The following is a 15,523-nucleotide window of genomic DNA, read 5'->3' as shown; positions in this document are numbered from 1 at the left end:
AAGAAATAATGGCTAGGATTTTGCTTTTTTAACAAAATGCGTTAGTCTTTAAGTGCTGGTTATATTTTGCAACTTACTGTACTGTTATTTTTGAGAAATAATCATCTCAGAAAAAGCATAGAAACAAAGAGATTACTAAACTGTTGGACCAGGTAATAGCATGCATGCTGACTTCTAAAGTTATTTCAAAGTAAACACAAATAGAAGAAAAATAACTTCAAAGTGCCTCATTTATTGACAACTTCAAAACTGTAAAATAGCTTTATTTTCATTATTGGAATGAAAAGGAAAAGGGACACTCATATTTTATCCTTTGTTTTCTCAGTGTTTATTTGTTATACTTAATTTGATTAATCAATTGTTTACTCATGAAGTTTTAGAAAAGTCCAAGTTACCTTTTAGATTGTTGTAATGAGTTCCTTGTATCTGTCCTTGTCTCTCTCTCATATATATACATATATATAAATAACATTTGTAATATGTTTTAATATTACAAATGTAATGTAAATATCATGTAGATATACATATATATATATATGCGCGTATCTTTTTTATCATGCCCTTAACCTAAAACACTAAACTCTTCTACCAAAATTGAAGATTTCCTCCACATAACCAGGCAGGTATCTAGGCAACAGCTGGCTCTGTCAGATAAAACCTGGTTGGCGATACAGCCTGTGAAAGATATTGTCTCCTTGAGGGTTTTCAAACATTTCATTACAGTTGAATATTTCAAGTATTTTCCCTTTCCAGATAAAATTATGTATTTTTTTATTGGGGAAAAAGCATATGGGAAAAATTTAAAATTCCTTTTCATACATTTATGTATTGAGATTTCCATGGCAAATATGAAATAACAATGCTTTCTTCTATTACCTTTTACTAGTAGCAATGTTCAACACATTTTCCTAAATTTTGTAGTTATATGTATGACTGTATTTAGGGAACAATTTAGTCCTTAAAGGGTATGGTTAAGTTACATAATATAGTTATAGTTGGTGAAGATTTAGAAATAGGAGGCTGGGTGTCCTTAATAGCTTAATGACAAACTGGGTGTCATTAATAGCTTAAATGTGGCTGTTTATCATAGGATAACTTACTTTTGGTTTAAATTTTATGTGATAGTAATTATTATATATTGGATATTCAGAAGTAGTAACCATACACAATTTATGGGTAAACGTGATTGTTTTTAATCCATCTAATTTTGCTTCAGGAAAATGAAACTCCATAAAAGTAGTAAATATGCACATGGATATTACTTTTAGTCAGTGACTGAGCTCTTTGTTACATAATTATGTAGCATGAGCTGTATCACATCAATTAGTGGTCACATTACATTCATCATACTTTCACTAATTTTCTTCATAATTATATGCATAATTTATTTAATATTTCATTTGGTTATATAAATACAAATTAAATTTCAACATAAAAACATATAATATGATACATTTAACTATAATGTGGGCAAGTAACTTGTATATAAATGTGACACACTTTACATAATATTCCCACTGTTTTGATTTTGTATAGTTCTTATATTCTGGATTTGTCAGTGTAATCTTTCATGGATTAGAAAAATAATTTCTTACTCTCTTATGTCTAAAATAATTTTTAAACAATTGGAAGCATGAATACAACAGCTAAATGTAAAATTTCAAACATTGTTTAATTCTCCAACCAACACCTCAAATTTTAGATTTTCTAGAGCTTAGAAATAAATGTGGTTGCAAAAGTGTTTACTGTTTGATATCATATTGAATTACCATAACATTACATTTTATCTGACAATGCTGGAAATCTCCATTACAAGTTGTATTTTATTTTCTGCATATATACTTTAGTATATTGAATAACTGATACTTCTGGTCTGAGAAAGTGCAGTAGGTGGTAACATAATTCTATTTCTGCTGCATATATGAACAGATCCAATAGCAATCAACTGTTTCTTGACCTGGCTTCCCAAATATGGTAGATGACTAGCCCATGATTCCTTGCTGGTACTATACAAAATGAAATCCTAGGTGAGTTTGCAGTTTAAGCTGTAGCCTATGTTTGACAAAGTGTTCTTTTCTGAGGAATTCAGACTGGCATACTTTCGGCGGTTGGGGGGAAGTCTGTATTAAATTTTGGTCATTAGCAGCTTTTTAATTTTTTGTTTTCATCGGAATGGTGCTTTCATTTACGTATTAGCAATATAAAGTTATGATTGTGTCTATGTGTTTTATTAGTTGATGATCTGGAAATGTATTATAAAGTCATGCAAAAAGTTGTGATTTTAAAAAATTTTTTCACATCTGTCAAGCGCCTAAAAAATGAGGATGCTTTTTTTTAAAAAAATAAAAAACCTAATAAGTAGAATAGTATTCTATGGGTGATGACAAAACAGTTTTAAGAAAACTCCAATGGGTATAAAGATTTTATTTTAGAGCACAAAATTGGTTACAATCAGTGACTAGCATCAAAATAAACAAACGATGCCTTCTTTGAATATATGAAATCTACATAATGGTTAAGTCTTAGCACCAAAGTCATGTATCTGCATAAAACATATCTTAACTGAAGCTCAGCTCTTTAGGTGAGTGTTATACACTGTCATGCATAGATTCTGAGGTAAGAATTTTTTTAAAGAATAAACTGTAAAGAAAGAGTTCTAGATAACGTGAAGCTTTTCCAAAAATCATTTTAAAATATTACCACTGAAACATTATCTGGTTCATATCCAAGGAATTATTCACCGAAGACTTGCCATTCTAGAAATCATTTAGGATTCATCCTTCAGGCTTTCATTATTAAACTGATAATAGCTTGCACGTTTGCTTTTTCGCGTTCTACTTAAAGGGAAATGGCCATTCTAGTTTTTTATTTCCCCCAGACCTGTTTCAGTAGTAGGTACGTTAGTTGGGAAATAAATTCTGAAAAGTAGTGGATTCCCTAAGTTTCAGGGCCTGAAAAAAGTTTAGGAAAAGTGTAAAAGATAACGTGTAACTACTCCCCAAAGATCTTAATTGGTAACTACTGTTGCAAGAGGACGCGTGTGTGTTGACCGTGTCTCAGAGAAGTTATTCTCACACAGCTGTTTATTCAGATAGCGTGGGGCGAGCTCATTTACATAATAATTTTTTTTTTTTTTTTTTTTTTTTAAAGCAGCAAGGTTGAGTCAGACAGAGCAGTGATCCTTTCAATTGTTGCATTTAAACCAATAAGTTTAGGACAAGAGAATAGCTGTGGTTTGCGTTGCAAAAACCAAAAAAAAAAAAAAAAAGAAGAAGAAGAAAAAAAAAAAAAGCCCCGAGGCTCCATGGGCAGACCTACAAGGCTGCGCAAACAAATCGAGGGATGAGATTCTGCTGTTTCTTTGTCTAGGGTTCTCAGATGCTATCTGCGGCTGCTGTTTGGTGGGGAAGGAGCGCAGGGCGCAAAGCTGTTACCAAACAGAACGGTGGGAGCTGATGGCTCCGAGTTTGGGGCGAGGTAGAAACTCTCCAGTGCCACTTCCGACTTTAAGCCTTCCTGTTGCCGTCCACTGTGGCGGGTTTCTTCCTGGGGAACGCGTTTTCGCTCAGTCGCTCGGCAGCCCGAGCCTGCGGCATCGGCCAGGCGCCTGCCCCCTGCGCCGAGCTTTCCCCTGCAGAGGCGCTCCGCTCCCAGAAGCGCCGCGGCTACACCAGAGCGCCTGAGAGCCCTCGCGCGTCCCAATCCAGGAGCAAAACTATGTCAGGAATGGAGGTTTGCTAACCCAGAAAATTCGAAGGAACACATTAAACTGGTGGATGCAGCAGATGTAAGCGCTGTAAGTACAAGCTGACTGTTTGAAAAATTGTAGTGACTGACAACAGCTGTCCTGTGGGCAAAGCCCAAGCTAACAGGAGCGCTTTTATTATTGTTTTGATTTGTTTTCAAAGAAAAACATTATGGCATGGGGAAAATTATGACACTTTGTACCTAGTACTTTATGAGCCACAGGGCTTCATCCTAGAAGTAGAATTCTCAACCTTCAAATTATGAGCGATTAGGATCATTAAGAGAGAATTACAAATTAATTGTTAACAATTACTTTTGTTATGCTCCAGATAAATAAATATAATGCAGGACCATATTCTTGTAGGGAGATGACTTCATATCTCTTTTCTGAATTGCTGCACAAATCTCAAATATATTTGTGTGATATTGAATAAAGCGGTACATATATGTTCATTGCAATACATAACTTTTCTTACACACTTTAATTTGATATGAAAAAATGAAGCATTTAACATTTGAAAGGACAACAGATAACGTTAAATTGATAGCACTTTTTAAGGAAGAAAATCTTTTTGCTTCAATAAATGAATTAAACGTTATATTAAACTTATCTTCAAAAGGTGATATAACAAATATTTACCCAATTAATATATTTTTCTCTTATTGACACTTTGTAAGGCTTGACTGGACCTTGAAGTTAAAAACAAGATCTGTAAACTTTTGAATTATCATTTAAAATATTTGCCATTCAAAATCAGTATATGAATTGTTAATGACTCATGGGTTTATATTTCTTGGGAGGAGTTTTTGAACACATTTAAGCATAGCATTTGCAAGAATTCAATAAATTCAGAGCTGTCAAGACAAACGTTTTTATGTTTTATTTCTTAAAATGGCAAGGGGTACAAAAAGTTGATAGTAAGCACATAGTGTAGTTTTATAGGTTTGAGATTGTTTTTATAATGTGTCTTTCAAAGTAGGTTTTATTTTATGCTTGCGTGAGTCTTCCCCGCCCCCGCCAAGTCTGGGGTCTAAGGACATGCACACATGTATAGTCATGCTTTTGCATTATCAAATATTTGATATTTGACTTTCTCCATGCTTGAGTTCTCCCAAGGCCCAGAGTGTTCAGTAAGTGAGCAAGCAGTCATGGATTTTCAATCTTTGAACATTCTTTGCGGTGACAGACATAGAAGCTTAATTGAGCCACTGTTCAGTTTTAGAGGGCCAAATGGAAGTCCACTGCTGTGTGAGTTTCATAGACATGATAAATGATTTTCTCAGAAGAAAATTTCCATTTGTGAAAATCGAATAAGAATACATTGTAAAGAAGAAAAAGACTTGCAGCTAGAATAAAACCACTTGTTTAATCAAATATCAAAAGTATTTCATTCAACATTTTAAATAAATTGATATTGAAAACAATCCTTTAAAGCTATAGGTAGCATCCATGTGGTTTAAATACTTATTTGTTTTTTCATGCGGACTCTATTGTGTCATTTTCTTTAAACGACGCATTGCAAAAAGTAATGTAGTATACTACTTTGAAATAATCAGCAGTAGTATTAAAGCATTTATTTTATGGAGTCTTTGATAAAGAAGGAAATACAGTGTTAACATTTAAAAAACATCTACATCTCCCTAGAACGTCACTTCAATTTTAGGTTTAGGGTTTTATTTTTAAAATTTAAGTTTTCATTACAACACTGATGCCATAGTTGGAGATATCGATTGAGGAGAAATTTTAGCAAGAATATACCCTGCTTAAAACACAGATTTATGGCTAAGGAAACTTTTTTATATATATAAAATACATTCTGATGAGAAAATTGCCATTGTCTTTCAAATTTGGAGTACTCAGGTTGATCTGTGGTTGGACAAAACTAGCTTGCCTGCCAACTCTATTTATTTAGATAAGCTCAGTACTTTCACTTTGAAAATTTCTTTTCAGTTTGAAAAAAAAGTTTTAAATTATAGTCATTTTATAAAAATTGCTTCTAGCAAGCAAAAAAAGCCTATGGAAAACCCATAATTTAGACAAGTACCTACATTTTATTTGCTCTGTGCTGCTGAGATTTAGAATCCCTTTCCATTTACAGTTTACTTTTCACAGAACATTATTAACTTTTTGGCTTCACGCATGATCTTCTGTCAGATGCTTTTGATTTGTAATTTAGCAAAGTATAATAAACAGTGCAAAAGTCATGAATTTTGCTCTGCATCCTGAGCTCTGTGGTAGGGAAAATGTGATAAAATGTGTACCTTAAGTCTTGTTTGATGATCTCTCAAAGCAAGTTTGCCTTCTGGAAATAATTTCTGGGGTTGAAGAGCATGGTATTAACAGATTTAATGTGGCTATTCAATGGATTGGCGAAGTACTATGTGAGGTTTAACAAAATGAGAGAGACAAATTGAACATCAACAAAAGTTACATCTGTGAAGAATTATAAATTTAATTAGAAAAAAGGCAAACTTAAAAGACCTCATTAACTAATCAGAAGTCAAAGTTACTAGTTTAGGATTCTTGAATTTGAATTCTAAGAAGTTCTGCTTGTTGCTATTTGTATTTTCACAACTCTGTCAATATGTGACTATGAGTATCCTATACAATGAGTTTTAAAAAGCATTAAAGTGAAATGACTTGATTGTAATATAAGATAACCATTTGTTATGTTACGGGAAATATTTTTGCACTCATAGAAGTATTTGAATTAAAAATACCAGATTAGGGGAAGACAAGAAACATACTAAGTTTATGGGTGTAAAGCAGAAAATGTGAACTTACTGAATGCCTCATCACTTTTCTACAAACAATAAAACAATATTTTTCTCTTTTGAATGGAAATATCCCTAATTATTTTCAAAACACATTGTGGTTTTAGACCTTTGCAACACAGAAACTTCCAGAGATATTATCAAACATGAGAGGAAATCAACAGCAATCAGAAATAGGTGTTCTTTTTAGATAAGTCATTATAAGACTATGTTTCCTTCTGCACTGTAATCTTGTACTACACATAAAAAACTAAAAGCATGTGAAGTGTAGCATTTTGTAAACTGTAACTAATTTTGCTCACATCTGTGTCTAATTGTTGTCTGCATTCGCATTCTTGAGAGTAGATTTATTTTTCCTGGACCACGATGTGGATTCAGCTGACCAGCCTAAGTGAGGATTAGTTGTTTTAAAGTTATTTTGATTAAAGAGTCATTTTTAAATACAGTAACACACAACACATGGTTTAAATAATCCTTGAGACACAAAAGAATATATCTGAAGTATACTTAATGAAATGTAGATCATGCGTATGGACTTTCAAAAGTTGTAGAGTATGAAAATACAGTAGAGTCTAGTTGAACCAGTGTAAAAGAAATGAGTTGTAGTGAAAATGCATTTTTTTCAGTGAAATGTGGTAGAATAATTCTTGTTTTGAAGTTCATTTTTTCTTTATTAACAGCAGTTTGACTTTGAAATTTAAATATGATTGGTTAAAGCACAAATATAAATCTAACCAAACTTTCAAAGTATATACTGAAACTAGAATTATATTTCCAACATTGTACTTTCCAGCTAATGTTAAAATGGAAATGCACTTTAACATTTAACAGAAAGAATGCTTTAAATACTCTTTCACATAATTAAGCCAGGAGAGTTCTTAAAACTAAGTTAGTTCTCACCTATAATTTATTCCAGGTGCATAAAAGTGGAGGGAAAAAAAAAAGAAAGAAAAAGGAAATTTATCCTTGAGGTATATTGCTGGAGTTTCTAAAGGAAACCACTTAAACTTGTGTGAGAACATTAATTTTAACAAAAATTGCAGAAGGCTGTTATCATGGAATGACACATCTGTAGGCATTGAAATTTAATTTGTATCTTATACTCAAGCATCCTTTAAAAATTGTTTTTCATCCTGCATGTATTGTAGAAACATATACCTAGAAATTTTACGTAACATTATACCAAGACAGTTAGACTTTAAAGATGCTTTATTCTTGCTGGAAAGGTAGTATTTCTTATTTCATAAATCATAATTAAAAAATAACAGGACTTAACAGAAGACGTTTGGTTGGATAACTGTAATGCCATTTGAGATGCTTCAGTTCTCATCTTTGTTCTGTAACGCTAATTGATGTCAGTTCAGGTTGAATGAAAATGCACATCAAAGATTTGGAATTCTGAGCCATTTTTAAACGTTTTGCAGAATGCTCTCCTACTGAGGCTACAAGCCAGCAGTCTGGCCTTACCTGAGCCTTATCACCTGCTGGCAGTTTGAGCTGCTTCTGGAAGACAGGCAGTGACTGTCAAAGCCTTCACATTAGTTAAGTTGTTCAGTGAAGTCCTGAAGTACAGATTCGTCTAGAAAAAAGAGAGACTAAAATGTAAGCTGACTAAGATGGTGAACTGATTATTAAACTTTCCATTTTCTTTCTCGGTTTAAAAGATGGAAAATCCACCAAAAATGCTAATTACATTTTCTAGTTTACTGGGCAGAACTGAATAAGAACTCATTGAATTTTAAATTGGCGAGGGTAAATGAGTACATTGTTCAGTGGAGTGACTTTGAGTATGAAAACTTGCCTTTGCCATCTATAGTTAGTCCAGCATTGTCTGAAAGTTGCCCAGAAGCTGTTTTAGTGAATGTTAAATGACAAATAGTAAATGTAGGAGCAAACCATTATGATAAGGATAAGAAACTGTCAGGAGTCAAAGGGGTGGGCGGGAGCTCTATTTCAGCTGGTGATAACAGAAGATGAAAGATCTTCTGAGGATGCTGGAGGATTACTACTTGAACTATTGCTGTTAAACATGCTCATTTTGTCAATCGCTATTTTTTTTCCAAGCACCTTTTCCAAGCTGCCTGGGCAAGGCTGCTTTGCATGTTGATTGGGGGAGGGGTAATCCCGTTTGCAGCTGTCATAGGCCAGTGATGAATCACTATCACGTCATTTGGCTGCCTTCCCCCCCTGACAAGGGGAGGAGGAGGATAGACCTGCAGGAGGAAACAACAGTTGAGACCTCAACTTAAAGACAATATGCCTTTCACTGCTGCAGTATCCTCCTTTTTCTCTTTTGGTTAAAAGAGAGCATTGTCGTTCTCAACCATGTGCTCTGTATAATTAAGAGCTGACACTGAAGCAGAGTAACAACAGCTTCTAATTTTTTTACCCCTGATCACAGGTGCAAACATCTCAAGCCAGTTCAGATGTTGCTGTTTCCTCAAGTTGCAGGTAAGGATATTGTTGATATTTGACATTTTTGGAGATTACCTTTCTGTGACCCGTATCTATTTTTGTCTAGTGTTTCTTAATTATTTCTATTAATAGCAACAGCCTCTGTTGGAAATTACTTAACAGTTTGTGTGTATGCGCTTGTAAAACATTTTAAGTATGTAGAAAGGGAATAGGAACCTCGGTTTGAAAATAATTATGGGCTATAGTTTGTAGTGTTAGGAAAACTGTGAATGTGTAATGAGAATCAGGAGAGAAAAATTGGATTTTAGACCATTTCTAGTTTGAATTCAGAATATTTGTGGAAGTCAAAGCTCACTTTAGAAGTAAAATGGTTCATGTTAAACTGTTTTAAAAACTGATACCCATAGTCAATGTAAGTGCAACCTCTAAATTAAAATGACTGTAGCTTTTATTGACCTGATAGGGTGAGGAGCAAATAGTATTAACTTTATATATGTAAACATTAAACTTCCATCTTTTTTCTTAGAAAAACATGCAAAGTATAAAATAAAGTAAATGGGCCCTAAACTTTTAAGAAATTGGCTGTAAGAAAATAATGGTATCTAAGTGTGTTTTTAGTGACTTTAAATAAATTCTCTCTTCACTAATAGGGTATTCAATATAAATGTATAGTTCTGAAATTGTGAACATGAGTAGTGGCTTTTGTACCCATTATAGAATAAGTAACTGCAGAGTCTAAGAACTTTCAGGGGGCATTTAACTGGTTTTATATGGTAAAATTGCAAAATTATAGCACTGAAGTAGAATTGTTGTTATTTCCCAGAGTAAGTGACAGCTGAGGTATTCCGAGTGCTAATGCTTGCAGGGACCCACTATATGTTGGCCTTATCCCTTTTCAATTGGGCACGCTGTATGTAATCCACAAAGCAAACAAGTGAGCCGACATCATAATGTTTTAATGCTGCATTTGTTTCAAGGGAAACAGAGGAACAATTAAGTAGTTTGCCAGAGTAAACACATGCATCAGGACTATCTCATTCCCTGTCACTAGACTATAGGTTTCAAGTGTTTTATTTGGTTTGGAGACCCATTAAATTACAATTGGGTGGTAAATTATAAGGGAGTACCTGGTGCTAATTTATTAGATGAAACAGATTCCCCAGAAAAGTGATCTATTTCTATTTTACTTCTTTACATAGTTGCCTTTTCTTTTAGAAAAGTAATGCCTTTGGTCCTTTTTAATATAAAAAGAAAAAGATGACTGTATTTTTTCTTTGAAAAGTATAATAGGTGTCATTGTCTCACATTAGACCTTGTGACTTGATGAACTGTGTAAGAGAAAAAATGAAATTTTAAAAACTTCGTGTGACTGGCTGGATAGGTAAAGCAAGTGTCATCTTTTGATAGTACATATGATGAAGGGATGCCTGAAGTCAAAATGTGAGATGAATTATTTTGAGTCTAAGAAATAGATACAATGGGACTTTTGTGCGAGTGTGTTTCAAAGCAGGTGTCAAGTCATTAGCGCATTAAATAGTGGTGTTATGAATTTGGTACATCTGTCAAACAGAAGGCTTCTTGTCTTTAGGTCTATGGAAATGCAGGATCTAACCAGCCCGCATAGCCGTCTGAGTGGTAGTAGTGAATCCCCCAGTGGCCCCAAACTCGATAACTCTCATATAAATAGTAATTCCATGACTCCTAATGGCACCGAAGGTGAGTGTCTGCCTTCTCACTGTTTACTTTGCACCTTGTTTCTTCATCAGTATATGCTTTGTTATTAGTTGGTTTGTTATTAATTGAAATCATTAATATGATTTCAGTTGTCAAATTCGTAAAACTACTGTTATATTTCCTCTTTAGGTGATAATGTGACTTACTAATCCGTATTCATTGTTAGGAGATTCATGTTTCCAGGTTATTGTAACATTGCATAGATTGGTTTTGTTTCGCCAAATGCATATACATATATACACATGTATATTATACGTATTTGTGTGCATGACATTTTTAACCTTTGAGTGTGTTTTATCTTCTTATTGATCATGTCCACACTGCAATATCAATTTGTGTTGTTTTGTTGTATGATCAATTAAAACCTGGTATTATTTCCTTTATTTTATTTTCCCTTTTGTTGTTAAATATAGCCGAATTTGTTTAAATGTAAACATTGGACTGGATTGTTTCTAAATATCAATGAAATAATTTGTGTGCCTAGTGTTCTTATGGCTTCGGCTATGAAAATATAAATAAGTAAAAAAAGTATTGTTTATGGCGTATACAACATCATTTAGGTGATATACACACAATTTATTTACTTAAAGATTAAATAGCATACTTTAAATGTAGAACAATTACAATTATTTCTGTGTAATTAATACATATGAATATTTCTATAAATTTTATATAAGTAGAAATACCTACTTTGATCCATGTATACTTAAGATTAAACATATAAGGTTATATGTATTGTTGCTACATGTTATGCAGTCATTTAGGTACTATGCATATTTTTACAACTTCAACATATGGAAAGATACATTACATATTGCATTATATTTATTTCTACTATAGTCTATTGAAAAATTATTTCTTCATAGATAATATTTTGCTTATTTATTCATTACTAAGCCTCAGGACCTTGATGACTCAGAGCATACCTTTCACTAGAAGTTCGATAAATTATCTATGTTAGAATATTCCAGAATTCCATCCATATGCAAAAGTCTTAACCATCATTTCCCAGTTACCATGGTGATCTTTCATTACACAATTTTTTTTAAAAAAAAGCTAACTGCTGTAAAATTATTGTCTTTTTTGATGTGATATTCCAGTATGTGTTAGTGAAGGCTTTTAAAACTTATAATGTTATGTAATTTTTAGTAATAGGAAAAATATAAAATCAGTTGTTTCTGATATGAGATGCTTTGATTTTTATTCCAGCAGTGATTCTTTGAATGTGTAAATATTCTGCATTTTTCTTTTAGCATAAATACATTCATTTCAAGTGTTTATGAAAAATGGGTACTATCAAAAATTGAAACTTTGCTGATGTAGCAGAAAATTAATCTCTGCATGAGGTGCCTTTTCATCTGAAACTTTTTTCTTCCCATTTTGATAGGCAATCAGAGAGAAATTTAAATTATTTATAGGAAAGTAGTTCTAGTGTGTAAGTGGATTTTATAGAGCAAATAAAATAAAAGCAAGCAGCCCTGTTTCCTCTCCTTTTGGGCTTTGGCTTCAGGTAAAGCGTGCCTACTGCGGAGTGCAGACTGGGTGTGGATGTAGTCACCCAGACCGCGGCAGGTCCCTGCGCCGGCAGGCCTCGTGCGAGAGTCAGCGTGAGGGCAGCCACTGACAGGAGCTGCAGAAGGCCCATAGGTGACCTTTAACAGGCATTTCCATCATTGTGAAGTCCAGATAAGACAGTCATTCAAATTAACTTAAAAATAAGGAAGACTAAGTATGTTAAAATATTTTGCTCAATAGAATATACCGGTACATATATGGAAGAGCAATTATGAAATACTGGTAGTTAATTTTTTTGTATATGAAGAAATGAATAGGACTAATACGTTTTCATTTTCTCAACATTTTATTGGCAAGTTCTCTCCTACAAAATAAGAACCACACAGTACTGAAACAGAGTGTGTGTTTAGGGTTCCCCTTAGATAGCTTTATGTGAGTGATGTGTGGTTTGTTTTCTAAGCACATGTGGAGAAATAACGTATTTCTGAATATTTACTTTTTATAGCTTGATGTCACATTCATATTTAGGAATATCGCATTTTATTAGATTTTTGCATAACTAAAATAAGTTCAAACTATTAAAACATGTTAGGTAATTATGGGATCTCCTCAACCAAACTGGAAAATACATAGAATTTATTCTTTATCTTAAACTTAATTGTTTTATGTCTTGGAAATGAATTTTTTTAGACTTGACTTCAGACAAAAACACAATTACTCATCTCACCCTGTTTCAGGTAATCTTCATTAATGTACTTTACAAGCGTTGTGGTGGTTAGAAAGTGAAGTTAGAAGGTATCGATATAAATGAGAATAAATGAAGTTTCTCAATCTCCTGACATATTGTTTTATTTTAGTAGTCAGTTTGAAAATATGGACCCAAAGTTCCCTCATGATTGATGTTACATGTCTGTTTAGATACAAACAATATTGGAAAGTTCTAGGTTTTTAATTAAGTGTGTGAATCAGTTTATCATGCTACTTATATGTCTCATAGTGTATCTATTTCATTCCTCTCTGTCACCACTAGAGGAGTTAAGCTTAAAATTAGCGAATTCATTAATGTCTGGCAAACTTCTCTGGCATATAGTCTTTATAGATTTTCCTATTTCTTCTTTGAAATCTTATTTAGTTTGAAAACAGCAGTGTTTACTGATGAATTAAAGGAATGAAATCAAGAAATTCATTACAATTTAAGAATCTTTAAAATGTCAATCACCTCCCCTAACTCTACAATGAACATTTTCAGCTACATATGCCATGATTTACATTTAAGTGACTTCTCTGCAGCCCGACTGAAAATCATCTCAGCCCTATAGAAATTAATTAGGTCAATGGAACTTCCATTTAGTTTACACAGTTGCTGGCTTTGCCTGCATTTACATAGGTTGTCTTTTTTCACTCAGAGATATTTTTTATTTCCTGCCACCACTTGTTCCTATAATGAGGCTAAGAAAACAAGAAAATCTCCTGTATCAAAAACCATAACTTCATCTGAAGAACAAACAAGAAGGGAATGGAATGGAAAGGCAGAGAATATTAAGTTTCTTCTTAAGTCTGCTGCCAAATTATCCTAAGACTCAATGTTTGTAGGTTCTGTACTCATAGGCTAGTGCCTATTTTCATGGTTCATCTAAGGGATAAAGACAGAAAGACACTGAGCTACAGCCTCAAGTACTGTGCTTTTTTATTTCCTACATGAAATGTTCTTCAGTTATAATAGTTGTTTGTTTCATATTTCAAAACTTTCAACTATTCACATTTTTATACATCCTTCCAACCCCTCTGTGAATTGTTACTGTTGAAGTTAACCATTGGTTGGTTTCACCCAGTTTATACATCTTTGCAATATAAAAATATAAACAGGTAAAAATAGAAAATAGTAGCATAAATGAACGCTCGACTTGCAATGAGGAAAGCACTGTAAGAAGTGATATGTTTCCAAATGAATTAATGCATATTTTTGTTACTATTAACTCAAGCTTGACCTAGCAGACACTAATGGATGGTTGTGAAAACACCAACCATGGCCTGTCTTTCAACTGTTTTCCCTCTTCCTTTGGACAGTTAGTCTGAAAAACTTGTCTTGAAACAGATAGATTTGTCTTTAGGTGACGTAAAACCAAATGCAATTGGAGGCCAAGATGGAACAAAAATTCTGTTCCATGTATTATATTGTTAAAGTATAGCTTTTAAGAAATAGGCTTCTTGGTGATACTTCTATTAAATGATCATCAAATCTGAGAGGATTTGTAATGTTTGGGAATCTGTGCAAGCCTTTACATGGTAAAGGCTTTGTGTTGATATTTGTGTTAAGCATGAGAAGTAGTTGGGAAAGGTTCCTTCGAAGGACTCAGGGCTGTGGCCCTAAAAGGATTTTTATTTACGTACGTAATTAAGGCCTTGTTTGCAAAGCAGTGATTCTTTCCATCTTTGTTTTCGCTGGTTGTCTTAAGTCCATGGGAGCTTAAGATTGGTCAGTTCATATATTGCTGGTTTGAGTGTTTATTTTTGGTTGTCTTGGAGTAAGGAGTGAGGAAGGCCAAAAAAAAGTGTGAGCAAGCAAAAATCTGAGCTCTAATTCTGAGTTTTCTCTATTGTAAACTTAGACTCAAACTCAAGAAGAAGCTTAAACTTGTCTTGAAAGGGATAGATTTGTCTTTAGATGACGTAAAACCAGATGCAATTGGAATCTTCACTGCACATAGGGTTTCAGGAATTCTGATGGTAATTCAAATAGTAATTTTGAATTGGTATATCAGATTTCCTAGGTGATAACAGATACAATCTCGAATTAGGTAGCTAAATTTTCTCCATTTAAAATTTACTGTGTATTACATATTTTAGGCTGATAGGTTCAGTTTTATATATTATCAGAATCATTTTAAGCTGTTTTTATCATTTTTACAAAACTTAGAACACTAGTAAATTATCTGGATTTGTTTTTCTCGCTGTAATTTTAATTTAGTAAAATATAATGCTATCCAACTAGATTATTTTTAAGAAATCTGATTTACAAGAAATGTCTAAACTGGGGCAGATGTGTATAAAATTATGGTTTGAGGCTGTATTTTATAGTCTATGTTTATATATTTGTGGTTAAATATTCTGTTGTCAATAGAAACATGGTAATATAACTTTATTATTGTTTACATTCTGCACAGGATTTAGTTTCTGGAAGATTAAGGGACATCGTGAATAAAAGAGTTTCTAAATGACATTTTTAGTTTGTCTGTAACCACAGAATTGGCCTCTTATAAATTGTTCTTAAATAAAAGCCATGAAAGAATGAACAAATAATTTGTTAGGATTTAATATTTTCCTATGTTGTATATAT

The 15,523-nt window shown here is 33.1% G+C and overlaps 1 protein-coding gene across 7 annotated transcripts in view; it reads left to right on the top strand.

Moving 5' to 3' along the window:
- The window catches only part of EYA1 (EYA transcriptional coactivator and phosphatase 1), a 335,219-nt gene that overhangs the window by 166,440 nt on the left and 153,256 nt on the right, over nucleotides 1-15,523 (top strand). For 3 of the 7 annotated variants that reach the window (XM_025393828.1, XM_025393822.1, XM_025393821.1), the window contains exons 1-3: nucleotides 3,181-3,796; nucleotides 8,924-8,973; nucleotides 10,526-10,653. Coding sequence is in view for 6 of the 7 variants with exons in the window: in XM_025393822.1 (XP_025249607.1) it covers nucleotides 10,530-10,653 (124 nt within the window). In the remaining variant the exon portion in view is untranslated. Of the gene's footprint in view, nucleotides 1-3,180; nucleotides 3,797-8,923; nucleotides 8,974-10,175; nucleotides 10,654-15,523 lie in introns of those variants that run through there. The other 4 variants (XM_025393823.1, XM_025393819.1, XM_025393824.1 and 1 more) reach the window with 2 other exon arrangements.

This window comes from Theropithecus gelada, chromosome 8 (assembly GCF_003255815.1).
Source record: "Theropithecus gelada isolate Dixy chromosome 8, Tgel_1.0, whole genome shotgun sequence".
Taxonomy (NCBI): domain Eukaryota; kingdom Metazoa; phylum Chordata; class Mammalia; order Primates; family Cercopithecidae; genus Theropithecus; species Theropithecus gelada.
The sequence above is the reverse complement of the archived record's forward strand: the minus strand, read 5'-3'. Positions and strand labels throughout refer to the sequence as shown.